The sequence below is a fragment of the Notamacropus eugenii genome, chromosome 2, assembly GCF_028372415.1.
Source record: "Notamacropus eugenii isolate mMacEug1 chromosome 2, mMacEug1.pri_v2, whole genome shotgun sequence".
Classification (NCBI taxonomy): Eukaryota; Metazoa; Chordata; class Mammalia; order Diprotodontia; family Macropodidae; genus Notamacropus; species Notamacropus eugenii.
In genome coordinates this window covers 301327282-301344720 of record NC_092873.1, presented here as the reverse complement: position 1 = coordinate 301344720, position 17439 = coordinate 301327282, and the positions used below count along the sequence as shown (strand labels likewise).

At 39.5% G+C, this 17439-nt stretch overlaps 1 protein-coding gene across 14 annotated transcripts in view; it reads left to right on the top strand.

Annotated features, from left to right (window-relative positions):
* Positions 1 to 17439, top strand: part of LOC140527554 (myomegalin-like) — a 79099-nt gene that overhangs the window by 47406 nt on the left and 14254 nt on the right. For 10 of the 14 annotated variants that reach the window (XR_011974845.1, XR_011974851.1, XR_011974850.1 and 7 more), the window contains 4 exons: positions 3099 to 3182; positions 10650 to 10769; positions 11387 to 11506; positions 12249 to 14199. Coding sequence is in view for 3 of the 14 variants with exons in the window: in XM_072644576.1 (XP_072500677.1) it covers positions 3099 to 3182; positions 10650 to 10769; positions 11387 to 11496 (314 nt within the window). In the remaining 11 variants the exon portion in view is untranslated. The remainder of the gene's footprint in view (positions 1 to 3098; positions 3183 to 10649; positions 10770 to 11386; positions 11507 to 12248; positions 14200 to 17439) is intronic. The other 4 variants (XR_011974843.1, XR_011974846.1, XM_072644574.1 and 1 more) reach the window with 4 other exon arrangements.

Sequence of the window (17439 nt, the reverse complement as noted above, 5' to 3'; positions counted from 1 at the left end):
TTCATGTCAATTCCAGGCAGTAGTAGATTCACTTGCATTCAGTCAGTCTTAAAGTCTGCCAGGTGTCAGTGGGGAAATTGAGTCTGGAGAATCCCACCTCAGCCCATGCTGAACAGCTGCTCGCCCACTCTTCCCTTGAGATCACCTATGCAGTTCATACCAGCATCTCATGAGCATACTGGCATCATGTAATGGAGGCTCGGATCGCCTTTCTTGCTTCCCATACCTGGAGTTAGACTCAGAAGAAGAGTCACTTAGTAGTCCCATTGCATCTAAAAATGGCAAGTTCTTATAACCAGGCTTAAAGTATGATTGTACTTTCACTTTGGCTAAGGAACATCTTTTAAGCAACTCTTAAGTGGCTTACATGTCTTTCTATACATGTTCTAGTTCTTGATTAAATGGCAATCATAAAATCAAATTTACCATTAAAACCTTGACTTTTCCATCAATGCCAAATTTTATCAGAGATTACCTTCCTCCTGGAAAGTTAGACTGAAATTCTTTCTCCAAACTAAAGATGTCATTGATTTATTCTCAGTAATTAATTCAGTCTGTCGTTTTAATACTAATTGCTTTTACCTCACTTTGAACATGACCAATTTTTCTCCCCATCATCCCCCTTGCCCCACTTCCTAATAGCTTGCATTCTGATTACTCTTTCTCTTAATGCACTCTCCCCTCTATCACACCTCACCCCTGTCCTATCCACATCTTTTCTCTTTTCTTGCAGGGCAAGATGAATTTCCATACCCCTATCCCTGTAATTCTTGTTTCCTGATTATATGCAATAAAAATTCTCAACATTCATTCTACTACTTTGAATTCCAACTTCTCTCCCTCCCCAGCTCCACTAAGAAGGGAAGCAATTCAATATAGACTAAACATGTGTTGTTTTGCAAAAGACTTCCATAATAATCATGTTATGTAATACTAATTATATTGCCCTTTGACCTACCCTATCTCCCTTATTTTCCCCCCCTACAATTGACCTTGTCCCTTCTTGAAAGTGTTTATTTCTAGTGACTCCCTTCTGCCATTTGCCCTCCCTTCTAACATTCCCCTCACCCCACTTGTCACCTCCTCTCCTATTTTCCTGTGGTGTGATATAAATTTTCATATCAAATTTAGTGAGCATGTTATTCCTTCCTTCAGCCACATGTGGGGAGAGTAGCTTTATTCCCCCCCACCTTCTCCCTTATCTCCTTTATTGAATAAGATTTTTCTTATCTCTTTTATGAGTTATAGCCTGCTCTGTTTCATTACTCCCTTTCTCTTCCCAGAATTTTCCTCCTTCACCCCTTAATTTTTATTTTATTTTATTTTATTTTTATTTCTGTGTGTGTGTGTATGTGGATATCATCTCTTCTGATGTAACACACCCTGTACTCTGTATCTATCTATGTGTATGTGTGTGAGTGTGTGTGTACAATCTCTCCAACTACCCAAATACTGAGAAAAGATTCAAGAGTTAAAAATATTTTCTTTCCATGTAGTAAGGTAAACAGTTCAACTTTAGAGAGTCTTTTATGATTTTTCTTTTTTTCCCCCCTGTTTACCTTTTCATGTTTCTCTTGATTCTTGTCTTGGGAAGTCAAATTTTTAAATACAGATCTGGTCTTTTCCTCAACATGAAATCTTCAAATTTGTCTATATTACTGAATGTCCATTTTTTCCCTTGAAGTATTATATTCAGATTTGCTGGGTAGGTGATTCTTGGCTTCAATCCCAGTTCCCTTGACTTCTGAAATATCCTACTCCAAGTCCTTCGATCATTTAATGTTGAAACTGCCAGATCCTGTGTTATTCTGATTGTATTTCCACAGTACTCATATTGTTTCTTTCTAGCTGCTTGTAGTATTTTCTCCTTGATTGGGAAACTCTGAAATTTGGCCACAAAATTCCTAGAAGTTTCTCTGTTCGGGTTTCTTTCAGGGGGTGAGCGATGAATTTTTTCAATATCCATTTTTCCCTCTGATTCTATAACATCAGGGCAGTTTTCCTTGATAATTTCATGGAAGATAGTGTCTAGGCTCTTTTTTTGATCATGGCTTTCAAGTAGTCCAATAATTTTTCCATTATTTCTCCTGGATCTATTCTCCAGGTCAGCTGTTTCTCCAATGAGTTCTTTCACCTCATCTTTTATTTTTTTAAATTTTTGGTTTTGTTTACTAACTTCTTGGTTTAACTCATAGTCATTCTTTTCTCTGGACTCATTTCTCTCTTTCAATGAATTATTTTGTTCAGTAAGCTTTTGAACCTTCCCCTCCATTTGGCTAATTCTGCTTTTTAAAACCTCCTTCTCCTCATTGGCTTTTTGGACCTCCTTTTCCAATTGAGTTAGCCTCTTTTTAAAGCTGCTATTTTCCTCAGCATTTTTTTGGTTCTCCTTTAGTAAGCTGCTAACTTGTTTTTTAAGGTCTTCTATTGCCTGAGCCAAGTTTAAGTCCCCTTTGGAGGGAGGGCCCTTGACTTCCTCTGACAGTATGCCTTGTTCTTCCTCATTTGAAGGGATTGGGGGAAACACCTGTTCCCCAAGAAAGTAATCTCCTTTGGTCTTATTTTTTTCCCCCTTTTCTGGGCATTTTCCCAGCCAGTTACTTGACCTCTCAGTTTCCTCTCCACACCCACCTCGCCTGCAGTTCTGTCCAGATAGCACTTGGAGGCTGAGATTCAAATGCTGCTTCTCAGCCTCAGGGTTTTGGGGTGGGGCTGCTATTCAGTGTGAGATTAAGTTCAGGTGCTCAGGTGGGGGCAGGGCCACCACACAGGGCTCAGTTCCCTCAGGGGGTTTAGGAGGAGACCTTCAACAATGGATCTGGGCTCCTGCCTGCTTTGGAGCCCCTGTCCACTGCTGCCTCCGCTGCTGTCTCCTGAGGGGGCCTGAGTCATGGGGACACCCTGCACCCCTCTTAGAGAGATGAAAAGACCCTCTCACTGACCTTTGGCGCCTGTGGGTGGAGGGACCTGCGCTGCCACTGGAGATTCTGTCCCTGAAGCCTGTTTGGATCTGCTCCCCTCGGTGCTGCGCAGGCAAGGCAAGGCTGGGCTCCGCTCCATGTCCGGTGCACGACAAACCTTTCGTGATGGTTTTTCAGGTCTCTCTGGAACAGAAATCTCCTCCACTCTGTTGTTCTGTGGCTTCTGCTGCTCCAGACTTTGTTGGGAGTTCTTCTTTACAGGTATTTTATGGGCTGTGGGTTAGGAGCTAGCATATGTGTATCTTTCTACTCCACCATCTTGGCTCCTCCCCGATTTTCTTTTAAATTTAAAGATAAAATAAGAAAAGAAAATTTGCCATTTATACAGTAGAACTTATAAAAACATTCAATATAAAGCAATAAATGTCCATTTCAAGAAAACATGTGTAGTAAATCCTACACATTATTTTCAGAGCTATCCATATGTTCTTTGCTTCCTACTAGGTGTTCTTTTGTTTTCTACTGTATACTTTTTAATTTATTTTTTTCCTCCTTCCAAACCCCCACTCCCCAGATGGCACAATTGAGTGTGGACATTTCATATAGATGTATATGTCTATATTTGTGTGTATATGTGTATACACACACACAAATACACATTTATGTACACACATATATACATACACACACGTATATATGCACAGGTATCTGTAATCATATATATATATATATATATATATATATATATATATATATATATATATATATATATATATATATACACATATATTTATATTCATAGACATATAGGTAAACTACACACTATGCTTATTTCCACTTGTGTTCTGTTTCTCTGAAGGTGGATAGCATCTTTTTTATAAGTCCAAGTCTTTCCACACTTTTCTAAATACACTAGCTCATCATTTCCTGTACCACAGCAGTATTCCAACTTTATACTGCCTGTTTATTTTCAATAGTTTGAAACAATTTTGATTAATATTTCTGACACATAGTATAGTTTCTACTTTTTGGTCTTTTAATTAATTTTGTTTTAGCTTTAAGTTTGTCTAAGATCATGACTACAACCTCTGCTTTCTGCTTTTACATAATAATGTCTACTCCTGACTTATATGTTATGTATGTGTAAATCTCTCATTTTTATAGCCTTTCTTGAAAGTGACATATTTTTGAATTAAAATTTTTAATCTGGTGTTTCCATTTTATGGGTGAATTCACCCCATTCACATTCTAGAATATAATTACTTGTTTATTTTCCTCACTATCCTTACTTTTATCCCTCCTCACTCTTCTGCTTTCCTACTACCTGCTCTTTTGCCCTTCTGTTCCTCACCCTACCGCCCTTCACGAATCCCTCCCTTATCCTCTCCCCAGACCCTATCCCCTTCCCCTCTTGTTTCTGTCTGAATTTGGAAGACTTTTATATCCTTGAAAATGTTTCTGTCATTCCCTCCTTATCCCATTCCTGTTCATCTACATACCTTTCCATACCCACCTATTTTCTTTATAAATTTAGAAGAGTGTTATACCCTTCCAAATGGATATATTGTTCTCTCTTTTACCCAGATGTGATATGAGTAGGGTTCCCTCTAAGAATCCCTCCCTTGTGCTCTCCCTACTCTGTATACCTTTATCCTCTTATTTCTTTCTGAATATAGCCTTCTAGATATATATGTTTGTTCCCTCTTTAACCCGTTCCTAAGGAGAGCAAGGTTCTAGAACTACCAGCCCTGCTCCCACATCTCAGTCCTCTGTATCAATTCTTCTTCTTCCATCTCATTTATATAAGATAATTAGTCTTTTTTACCACATACCATTTTGCTTTTTCAAATCACATCCTACTCACGTTTATCATGATCTTTCTGTTGAACTACCCAATTACTAACAAAAATTTCAGACATATAGCTTACTTTTCCTTGTGTTAGAAGTGAAGAATCTGTCCTTATTGAGTCTCTCGTAATTTATTCTTCAATGTTTACCTTGGATTTTGTGTGTCAGTTTTTTTTATTAAGTACTGTTCTTTTTGCAACAAAATCCTGAAAGTTTGTCAATTTATTGAATATCATTTTATTTACTCACAATTATATTAACCCTTGCTGGGTATGATATTTTCAGCCACAACCTCAGTTCTTTTGCTCTTTGATATATAGTGTTCCAAGACATGCAGTCTTTTAGTGTAGCTGATACTAAGTCTTGTGCTATTCTAATTGTGGCTCTACCACATTTGGAAGGTTTTTTTTCCTTGTTGTTCATAGTATTTTCTCCTTAACTTGGGGATTTCTGTATTTGGCTATGATATTTCTGTAGGTTTTCCTGCTTTGATCTGTTTCATGTGGTGATCGATGAATTTTTTCTACTTAAGTTTTCCTTCTGGAACTAATCCTTGAAGCATTAATAATTTTCTTTATTTTTTTTTTATTGTATCAAGATTCTTTTTTTTTTAAATCATACCTTTAAGATAATCTGATTATTCTTGTTTTATCTTCTTGATCTATTCTCCAGATCAGTTGCATTGTTTAATGAGATGTTTCACATTCTCTTCTGTTTTTTTTCCTTCCTAATATTTTGTTTTAATATTTTTTTGGTGTGTTATAACTTCGTTGGCTTCCCTTTGCCCAATTCTAATTTTTAATTCTAATTTAATTTAATTCTAATTCTAATTTCCAATTCTAATTTCTTAAGATTCTGGATCTCCTTTTTCCAGTTGGTTGACCCTCTTTTCATAATCTTGTTTTTATTGGATTGTTCTAATTTCTTTTTTTAGTTTTATTCCAATTTCTCTTTTTGATTTTTGAAGTCTTTTTGAGTTCTTCTATGAAGGATTTTTGGGCAATTATTCATTTGATGTTACTCTTTGCTTCAGTATCCTACTCTGAACATTAACCCTGGTCTTTTCTGTTTCCATAGTAACTGTCTATGGTTGGATTCTTTCTCCTTTCACTCCTCATTTTTTAAAAAAAATTAGCACCTTGTATTAGAATCACCTGTAATACTGAGGTTTGGTGAATGTTACCTGTAGCCTTCAGATCCTTCTGACTGTAATTTTTTGAGTTTTGCCCAGAACCCAACCTCCCTATTCCTTTCCCCCTCCAAGCCACAAGTAGGATCCCCAAGCACACTATGCTGGAAATGCTCTTGCTCCCTGATTACCTTGCAGTGGCTATAACCCTCAGTTCTCCCCTATGTCATGGAATGAAGATCAAGGACTCAGATCTCCTGTAAGTGTCCACAGGCACCAGCATCCCTGCCTCACTGCTTCTGTACTCACTTGGTGTGTACTGTTTCCTTCTTGCCCAAGATTTCATCTCATCCACACAGCTGGACCTGGCATTTCTTGTCAGCAGGGACCTCCTTAATTTCTCCTTCCTCCCAAGCCCCAATCCAACTCTCGACTTTGTCCAGGAGGTGAAAATTCCTGTTACTGAAAGTGAGGGTACCTCCCAGCCCAGCTGCTCCCAGGACTTGTTGTTTGTTCAGAGGAGGTAGCCTGGAGGTGTTTATACTTCACTCCTCAGAACCTCCAGGGATCTTTCTTTGGATCTTCTCCAATTGTTTCAAGACAAACACCATACTACCTATGTCTCTTTTGGCTGCTCTGTGTTCATTCAGAGACACCATTTGTCTTGTTTGTGCAACAAATATGGCAGTCTTGGAATTTTCTAAACTCTTCTGCCATCTTTCCATAATCCTCTCTTTTTTCTTCATAAGTGGGAGTACTAGGCTTTCCTTATTGGGTGAAATCTCGGCTTAAGTTGTTCAGTAGGTAAGTATAAATTCTATTCATACCTCCTCTGCCCAATACTCCCAAAGATGCACACAGTTGGGGCAGCTAGGTGGCACTGTGCAAAAAACACTGGGCTTGCAGTCAAGAAGACTCACCTTCCTGAGTTCAAATCTGGCCTCAGACATTTACTTACTGAGTGACCCTGGGTAAGTCACTTCACCCTGTTTGCCTCAGCTCCTTTTTGTTTTGAATGAACTAAAGAAGGAAATGGCAAACTACTCTAATATCTCTGCCGTAAAACCACAAATGGGGATCACAAAGAGTTAGAAAACAATGAAATGAATCACCAGCAGCAAAATATTTCATTCACAAATCTTAGAACCTCATAGTGAAACTTCCCCTAAGAGTATAAATTATAAAATTCCAGGAGGTGATCATCTAGCCTCTGGCCAAAGGCCTCCAGTGAGGGGTAAGTCACTACTTCCAAAATCAGCAATTCTACTTCAGATCAACTACTAAGCAGTTTAATTCCTATACATGGAGGCCAAATATGTCTCCTTGTAACTCCCATGTAATTCTGCCATCCAGGTTCCAACAGATTAAGTCTAATCCATTTTCTGTAGGAGAGTACTTTCAATATTTGAAGACAGTGGCCATCCTTTAGTAATCCTCCCCAACTCCATCTTCTCACCTCTGGGCTACTTAGCCTCAGTCCCTTCTGCTGATACTCCTAAGGCACACTTTTAAATACTGTCACCATACTGATTGTCTTCCTCTGGAGGAAATTGCTGAACACAAAACTCTAGATTTGCTCTGATCAGGGTAACTCATAATCAAACCACCATCTTCCTCTTTCTCAATACTAAACAGCCTAAGTTACACATATTCCCTCCTTGTGATCTTGCAATACATTCACAGTCTTCACCCCTCCCCCCCTCGACTTTTCCACTCACACCATTTGCTAGCCAGAATAATTCCCTCTGCCTTATGTGTGCTCTAAGTTTTTGTAACACAAGTGCCACACTTTACATTTGTCTTGGCTAAGTTGGCTTTTTTTTGGATTTAGTCCTTGTCTCAACCTCTGGAGAATTTTGGATTCCACTTCTCTTAGCTGGAATTGTCAGCCCTTCCCATTCTTTAGCAGAAGCCATCTCTATCACTTATTAGATTTTCAATGTGAGCATTTCACTTTTCACCTAATGCAAGTATTTACACCTTGGAAACTGGTAAAGGCCACAATTTATCTGGGAAATTTGTACCTATCTGCAAATTTGATAATCATGACATCTATACTCTCATTGAAATAACTAGAAAAATTCAATTTATTCAATAGATATTTATCATTTATCAATGTTAGGGGATATGTGGTCCCTTTGTTGTTCTCAAACAGGAAACCTTGCCTTCAGATCAGGAAATGGACTAAAAGTTTTCTGCAGGTTTCTTGACAAGCACCCAGGACCCTTTTTTAATTGTTTCCTCCATTCTTGCCTGTGTCTAATTGCTTCTTCCATGCACCTCAATCCCTAGAGATAATTCAACTTGGTTGTCTTATGCTTTGTGGGAGTGGTAGCACCATGACAGAAGGAGGGTGATGGGTATTGAAAATTGCCTGAAACCCAAGACTTACTATGGACAGGTTCTTGGCATACAGTCAGTACTTAATAAATCCATCTTGACTGACTGACTGACTGACAGGCACCCAGACTGTCCTTCATTTCCCTCTCAAGTTCCCTCCCAATTTCTATTTCTGTATCCTGATGGGACAACCAGGGAGGCTGATTTGTTAGAGGAACATCTCAGTGAGACCTGTAAGCTCCATGAAAATCTTGAGGAACCTATCTGTATTAATTACCTCCTTAGCAAATAGCTGGAGGACAGACTCTCCTTTACCACGAGGGCTGTTGGAAAGAAAAATTCAAATCAGCTCAGTCCCATTCAAATTCTGGGTCTTTCTTATAGTTGAAGCAGTACAATGCTTGATTTGTAGGGAGTAAGGTACAGAATTTGTCTTTTTAGGATTTTTTCCTGATGAAGATGTTCAGTGATATCTGCACAAATCTTTACATTCCTTACAGCTCTTCCTTGACAGAATCATAAAGGTGGAAAGGACCAGAAATCATCTTTTTCAGACCCCTCCTTATTTGATAGGTGAAGAAGCTTGGAGCTCTAAAAGGCTAGGCGAACTTTATAAAGTCATATTCCCAATAAGTGAAAGACCCCAGAATAAAACCCAAGACTCCTGACTTGTTATTAATTATTTTATTTAGAGAGTCAGCAACCAAGTTCAGGTCTTTGAACCTCCAAGGAGTGTTTTTGGTTTGTTTCCTTTGTATTATTTTTATTATCATTATTATCATTATTACTCTTCTTCATTCTATTCTTTCCACTTTACTAAAGGTCTCTTGGTGGGGCAGTAGAGGTGTGTTGTAAGATGACCTCCCTCCCACCATCAGCCATCTCCCTGACCTTCATCTTTCTCATGACTCATCACCTGCTATTTCCCTGCTGTAATCTTTCTTTATATTACATCTCTGTATTGTCCCAATCCCTTCTATGTCAGAGTGAGCTGGAATCAGCTTGTATAAGAGAGCCAATTGTTCAATCTACAGTGTGAGCCTTTACATCATGGAAATCGGGAAATCAGAGCTTCAGTGCCTCCTGAGATCCACAGCTAAGGATCATGGAAAGCTCGCTGCAGCTTCTCAAACAGTGAACCACGGTCCAGCTAGGTAGTGCAGTAAATAGAACACTGGTCCTGGAGTCAGGGGAACCAAAATTCAAATCTGGCCTCAGAAACTTTTTAACTGTGTGACTCTGGGCAAATCACTTAACTCTGATTTCCTCCCCCCAAAAAGAAGGAAAAAAAAAAAAAAGGTGAACCAGTGTTGTCTTTGCCTCACATTCAATAATAGGCCAGTTTATTGTTCATTTCCAGTGCCTGTGCAAAACATTTGGATGAAAGTCAACTCAATGGGCTTCCCATTCATGACAAATCATAGTATGAGCAATTATCTACTTATCCACTTCAATATGGGCAAGTTCATGACACCCACTCCATCTCTTTTTTTCTCTACATATGTTATTAGATCCAGCTTCTTTGAATGGTCATATAATCTCACTGAGGAATGAAAAAAATCACATTAGCTTTTTTTAGCTGTCATATCATATCACTGATTCATACTAAGCTTGTAGCTCTCCAAAATTCCCCAGCTGTTTGCTGTATTTACTTGTCTGGTCATAACTCCTCTATCCTATTGATTTTTTTTTTATGACTAAAAGTAAGACCTTACATTCATCTCTAAAAATTTGATTGGATTAGATTTTGAATTATCATTCTAGTCTTTCATAATCAGCACCTATTTCCTAGGATTGTGGTGAAGATCAAAGGAGACAGTAGATGTAAACTCTTGGTGTGTGCCAAGCACACAGTATATGATCACAAATGGTGGTTCTCTTCCCTTCCCTTGAATCCTGACCTGACTATATCATCCAAAATGTTCCCAGTCTCTCTTATCTTGGAACTTTCTGCAAATGAGGTAAAGACACCATTTATTACTCCAATGGCAATCCAGGTCATATGGAAAAGTAGTGAATGCCCCAAAGCCAAGGGCAGGCCCATCAAGCACTCTCCCAGAGAATTCCTTTCAGGTTAATATGTATCTCTCTGTTTTGGTCCAGTCATTCAATCCATTTGAAATCCATCTACCTGTACTTTCATCTATCCCACCCCTCTCCATCCCATCCTCAGGGATAGTATGAGAAGCTTCCTGCAATGCCTCCCTAAAATTCTAGGTATATTTGGTTTACAGAATTCCCTAAATCTACCAGACCAATACCCTGTAAAAATAGAAAGTGGAATTGGGGTGGACTTTGGCTGTGATGGGTTGGAACCACTGGGGATCAGGAATAAGCCCGTCAGTAAATCAATACAGATGCTGTGTGTACATAACTCAACTGAGGTGTCCAATGCCTCATTCCTGTAACAGGCTCCTCCTCTAGCATTCACATGCTAAGTCTGGAGTCTGTGTCCCAGCTGGGCAACGAGATCAGAATCCTCCTGGCACAAAAGGAAAACCTGCAGACTGAGCTGAAGCACCTCTCCCAAGGTAAGAGGGGAATACCCCAGATAATGGTCTCTTCTGTCTGTGGGGGAATCTTTGAAGCTGCTTCTATTGCTTTATGATACTCAGAATTCTCAGAGTGGCATTGGATGTGGACTGCTTCTTCCATGAGAGAGCATCCATGGGTTCAGGGAGGGCATAGAAGTGAATGTTCTAGGTGCCATAGCCCTGGTCAAGCTGCCTTAGGGAAAGGCATGATGGAAAGAACAAAGAGACAGCAATAGAATACTTGAGTTTGAGTCCTTATTTTGTCATTCCCTACTTATATGACACAGAGAATTTTCTCTATCACCCTTAGATTTTTATTTTCATCTGCCAAAGTAAGATAATTATGACTTGCTCTACCTAACCCTTAGTGTGGTTTTATCCAGTATTTAATAATAGCTCACATTTATGTAGCACTTAAAGGTCTGTTAAAAGATCCTTTATTATTGCTCTTTTACCATTTTTAGAAATTCAAATTAAAAAATGACTTTCAGTTCTAAATTTTCTTCCTCTCTCTACTCCTCATGCACCCATTGAGAAGGCTAGAAATACAATACCCATCATAAATGGGAAGTTATCATATCTCTTAGTACTCATGACTACCCTTTGATTTACAGATGAAATTGAGACTGAAAGCAGTTCAGTGAGGTGGGATTTGAATTCAGATCTTCATGACCCTGAAATCCAACTCTCTACCCATCAGGTTACCCAGCTCCCTCAAATGTGATGATGCCTAAGTATGTTTATTAATATAAATTAGTCGTATCATTATTATCTGGCTTCATGTAGCAGCTGCATTGAATGTTATATTGAGAGTCTATTACATTAGGAAGCCCTGAGTTCAAATTTGACCTCAGATATTTATTCACTGTGTGACTCCAGGCAAGTCACTTAATCCCTGTTTGACTCAGTTACCTCATCTGTCAAATGAGTTGGAGAAGGAAATGACAAACCACTCCATTCATCTTTGCTAAGAAACTTATCTTTACTAAGAAAACCCAAATGGTGTCACCAAGAGTCAGACATAACTTATCTTTACTAAGAAAACCCAAATGGGGTCACCAAGAGTCAGACATAACTGAGACAACTGAACAAAGCATCATATTCACTATAAGCGTTTTCAGTGTGTGTTCTCAAGCATGTTGTATAGAAAATTTTGCCAGCGAGAAGCAGGTGTAGCTTTTCCATTTCAGGAGGCTGTTGAGTGCCCAGTTGCTCCTTTGTTTTTAAGTCACAAACTGTGACTTAAGATTACGAAAATAGTGTCCATTGGCCCTGTGGTAGAGTCCACTATTTTCCCACTCCTGATAGTCATCTGCAGACTTAGGGTCTCTCCTTCGACCTTCCCCTTCTCTCAGTTTGGCAAGTCTCTTGTGGTGGAACTGTAATCTTCTTTGGTGGGTTTTGCGAGTCTCCAAGGGGTCTAGGCACCTTGGTGCCTCAGAAACCCAAATATATCTGTCTTCTCTGCCCCATCAGAGCATTCTAGGGAGCTGGAGCATGTGATGGAGGCTCTGCTGGCCTCCCAAACCAGACTCCAAGAGCTGAAGGCCACACTGGAGATACAGAAGGCTGAGCAGTGGCAGATGGCTGAGAACCTGAAGGACAGGCAGCAGGTGATTCTGCAGTTCTGAGAGGAGCAGCTCTCCCTCCAGGAGTAAAACAACAGGTGAACCAGGCTGTCTTGGAGCAGGGCAGCCCTCTGTCTCATACCTTCTGCAAGACTGGTGAGACGGCCCATTAGGAGACAGAGTTTCTTTCTCTGCCTCTGATCTCAACTACCCTTGTAACAAGCCCTAAGTCAGTAGAGTGCTGGAAGCCATCAGGATGTCAGGGAGCCAGATGGTCAATCTTCAGGGTGAGTATTTACCCCTCAGAAATCAGCAGACACTACATATCAAGGCTTGATATAGTATTTTCTTCATGGTCTAGAGCAGCACTTCTTCAACTATGGTTTTCAACCCCACATAGAGTCTTGAAAAATTTCGAACAGCACAAGGTTTCTGAACCTGCAGCAACCAAAAATTACTTAAAAATCAAATTCATAATGGATCTGGGGTGTTTCTGGCAATGCTTCAGTATAGCCTTGGTTCTGAACATAAAGCATGCGCCCTTTGCACTATACGTACCATCAGGCCACAAAATGCCAACAATACTGCTAAAACTTGGGTTCATGGGTGGAAAACTTTAAAAAATCCCAGTGTAGATTTAAGGACGTTACAGAAAAAATGTTAATGATGCATATGAAACTTGAAAGTCTGTGGTGTACATTTTTTTCAGGCAATTAAACATTTACCAGTAGATCCCTGCCTTAAATGCAAGAGAATCCCTCCCTAGAGAATTCCTTTTCTTTCCATGTATGACTAGTGACAGCTGGTTAGTGGCACAGTGGATAGAACACTGGTCCTGGAGTCAGGAGGACCTGAGTTGAAATCTGACCTCAGACACTTGCTAGCTTTGTGACCCCCAGGGCAAGTCACTTAAACCTCAGTTTCCTCATCTGTAAAATGAACTGGAGAAGGAAATGGCAAACCCCTCCAGTATCTTTGCCAAGAACACTCCAAATGGGGTCAGAAAGTATTAGACATGACTGAACAACAAATCGGGAACAGGGTGGCACTGTAGATAGGAGGCTTAGAGTGACCTAGAGTCAGATAGATCTGAGTTCAAATTTTACCTCAGATGTTTATTAGCGATGTGACCCTGGCCAAGCCATTTAACTTCAGTAAATCTCACTTTCCTTCATATCCTGTTTCCCAGGATGGTTGTGAAGATTCAACTAGATAAAAATGATGATGATCATGATGATGATGATCATGACGATTGCTAACATTTATATAGCACTTACCGTGGGCCAGGCGCTGTGCCAAGAGCTTTACCATTTTTTTTCTCGGTTTCTCATAACAACTGTGAGAGGTAAGTGCTATTATTCTCCCCATTTTATGAGTGAGGAAACTGAAGCAAACAGAGGTTCTGTGACTTTTTCAGGGTCACGCAGTTATGAGGTATCTGAGGCAGGATTTGAACTCAAGTCTTTTGGGATTCTAGGTCCAGTACTCCATCCAGTGCTCTTGTGCCAATACCTAGAATTCTACTGAGGGCCTATTAATCCCCTCAGTGATATGTAGTGCATGTTTCTTGTTCTAACACTGACAGACTTCATGGTAGCTATTCTCTTTTTGTCCTACCCTAATCTAAGGCACCTGCTCTAGAGAGTATCACTAGCTCACAGTGATGTTGTCCTAATGGTTCTGTTGCCCTGTGGAATCCCAATTATGACTAAGCCCTGCTCTTTTTCCTGGTAGGCTCCAGCACAAACTCATCCTCTTCCAGCAACAGGGTGAGGAGAACCAGAGAGTCCTCCAGTCCCTGCAGTCAGAGCTGCAGGTCTACCTAACCCTGTACCAGAATTCCAAGGAGATGCTGAAGGGTAAGTTATTTAGTCTCCATCTGTCTCCTGCCCCAGCTCTATTCCTGAGAACTCCATCTTGCACAGAGATACAGCATTCCTTCCTGGAAAATACCATGAAAGGGGAGTTGGGGTTGGGGGGAAAAGAGGAAAGATATTTTCAGACACAAATCGCCGAAATGAACTGTCTAGGTTGTGATTGGGCTCATGTCTAGTCAGCCTTGACAGCAAGACAACACAGTTCAACCTTATCCAGCCATGTTACTTAAGACAAATTCAGGGTGAATTATTGAAATGCCCAAGTTATAGATTGGATTTTGAAGAAATCCACTTGCATTGCCTTCAAGTAGAAGAATACTTCTGGATTCTTAGTTTCACAATGAGGAGATTTCAGATACTCATGTTGCAGACATCCAACCCTGTAGCCCAAATCCTACAGCTCATCTTTCTTGTTAACACCTGCTTTGTACTTTTGTCCAGAGCCCAGAAAAGCTGGGGGAGTCTTCTCCATCCATCATATGGACAATATAATATTTCCAAATTACAGTAGAATGTGTTTTCTGTAGAGGTGGTGGGGTTTCTAAACCAAGACTAACTTTCATTGGGCAAATAAAATGTCCATGACTTTCAACAAGACAAAATTGAATATGGAATCTGATTGTTTACTGTCTCAGGGAGGGACTGAGTACAGGGATCGAATTTGGAACTCCAAACTGTCTCTTTAAATTTTAAAAATTGTTTTACCGTGTAATTGTGGGGAAAATAAAATATTAAAAAGACTTAAGGGTCACTAACAAGATGTTTAAAAGGGACAGTATGCCATAGCAGATGGGGGCTGGATTAAAAGTTCTTTAATGAGGATAAGTTAAAACTTCAGATTTGGGTTAAAAAATTTAATTTCTTAAATATAAGGTTAAGGAAGACTTGACAGTATTTCACGTTATAATGATATATGAGCTTTAGTTGAAACAATATTAATATGATACAGTATTGTATGTGTATTCTTATACTTCCTCACACATGACACTCCATCTCCCATCTCTGCCTTTGTAATGGAATGTCCCTGTGCCTGATGGGCATTCCCTGCCCACCTCTGCCTATTGAAATTCTAAGTTTCCTTTGAGGCTCAATTTATACACATGATTCTCCCCTAAATAATCCTATCTATTTTGTGATGTGGTGAAGTCAGGGAGGTCTGAGTTCCAATCCTGTTAACATTTACAAACTATGGGACCTTGAGCGCTTGTGTGAAATGTAAGTTACAGATTGGCATTGGTGGTGGTATATTCCTATTGGGAGTTCCCTGTATGAAAGAAATAACGAGTTTGCATTTAAAAAAAGTGAAGATGGATTGAAGAAGGAACTTAATGAAAGAAATGTGTTTAGGCATCACTTAATTTTACTCCCTTTTAATAGAAGGAGAAAATAAAAACAAGAAGTTAGAGAAGGTGTATTGAAGGGATGAAGAGATGAGCTTGGTATGGAGAGGGTAAGATTTGGAGTAACTGATAGATAAGAACAACAAGCAAAAGAGATGGAATTTGTATGGTACATGTTGAAATTTACCTAAACACAATAAAACTTCATGTATGCACCCTCACAGCAAACACTGGCATCTAATAGATTATGTGATTGTAAGGAGAAGAGACAGACAAGGTGTGAGAGTGACAAAGGCAATGTGTGGTGCAGAGTGCTGGACTGATTATAGACTTATACTTTCCAAGCTAAATATTTACCTCAGGTTGAAGTCAGTCCCTCCTTAGCTGATCTGTTCCAGCTGAGATTTACAAGGTAGGGGGACCGTTGCTCATACAAAAGCTGTCTGAAATTTTCCAGGTTATATGACAAGAGAAGATTATGCCTCAGGAGTTCAAGGATGCCTCCACTGTCCATGTCTCTAAGGGTAAAAGGAATAGATTGTCCTGCTACAATCACAGGGGTATCTTCCTCTTAGTCATTGCTGACAAAATTATTGCTAGAGTCATTCTTAATAGGCTGATCCTTCACCTGGAAGATGGGCATATACCTGAGAGCCAGTGTGGCTTCAGAAAGGGTCAAGGAACAGTTGTGAGACTGTGGGTGAGTCACTTAACCCTGTTTAGCTAAATTTTGTCATGTGCAAAAAGAGCTGGAGAAGAAAATGGCAAACTACTCTAGTATCTTTGCAAGAACATCCCAAATAGGGTCATCAGACACAAGTGCAACTGACTGAACAACAATGATTTGAAATTCATAGTCTTTCTCACTGCACCAGGGTTTCAGGTTCTGATTTAAATGTAGATGGGAGAAGGATAAATCTATGCTGAGTGCTAAATGGTTTTCTTTTGCCAGGGAGGTAATTTAAATCTTTCAAATTTTTCTGATTTCCACATGAAAACAAATTTTAACATTCATGTTTTAAAATTTTGATTTCCCAGTTCTCTCCCTCCCTTCTCCTTCCCCCACCCTGAGGCAATAAGCAATTTGATGTAGGTTATATATGTGCTGTCATGCAAAACATTTCTTTATTAACCATTCTGTGACAGAAAACAGACCAAAAATAAAAGTATGAAAAAATCAAAATGATAAAGTTGTAAAATGATAAAATGTAAGTTTTTCTCTGCATTGAGACTCCATCAGTTCTTTCTCCAGAGGGAGGTAGCATTTTTCATCATGAGTGCCTTGGAATTGTCTTGGATCTTCACATTACTGATAATAGCTAAGTCATTCACAATCAATCATCATACAACATTGCTGTTTCATTGTAAAATATTCTTCTGGTCTGCTTATTTCAATTTGCATCAGTTCATGTAAGTCCCTCTAGGTTTTTCTGATATCTACCTATTCATCATTTCTTATAGCATGATAGCATTAGATCACAATCATAGACCACAACTTGTTCAGCCATTTCCCAGTTGATGGGCATACCCTTGATTTCCAATTCTCCAACACCACAAAGAGATGGTAGAAATATTTTTGCACAAATGGGACCTTTCCAGGGAGGTTATTTTAAACAAACAAGAGAGGGCCTTCTGGTTGCCCAGAGTCATCAACTAAGCTGGGATCCAGAAAAAACATGGAGATTCTTTGGACTTCAGTGCAGGCTTACGTGAGATTTGCATGGCCAAAGAAATGGTGTGACTGTTCAACCTCTTGGTTTCTCTTCATAACCATCTTCATTTTCCTATAAAACAGCAGAGCATTTGCTTTTCTGGAGGAATTGGGCCCATTCTATAAGGAGTTCCTCAACTCTGGGCTTATGCATATTCCAAGGTCTGTCCT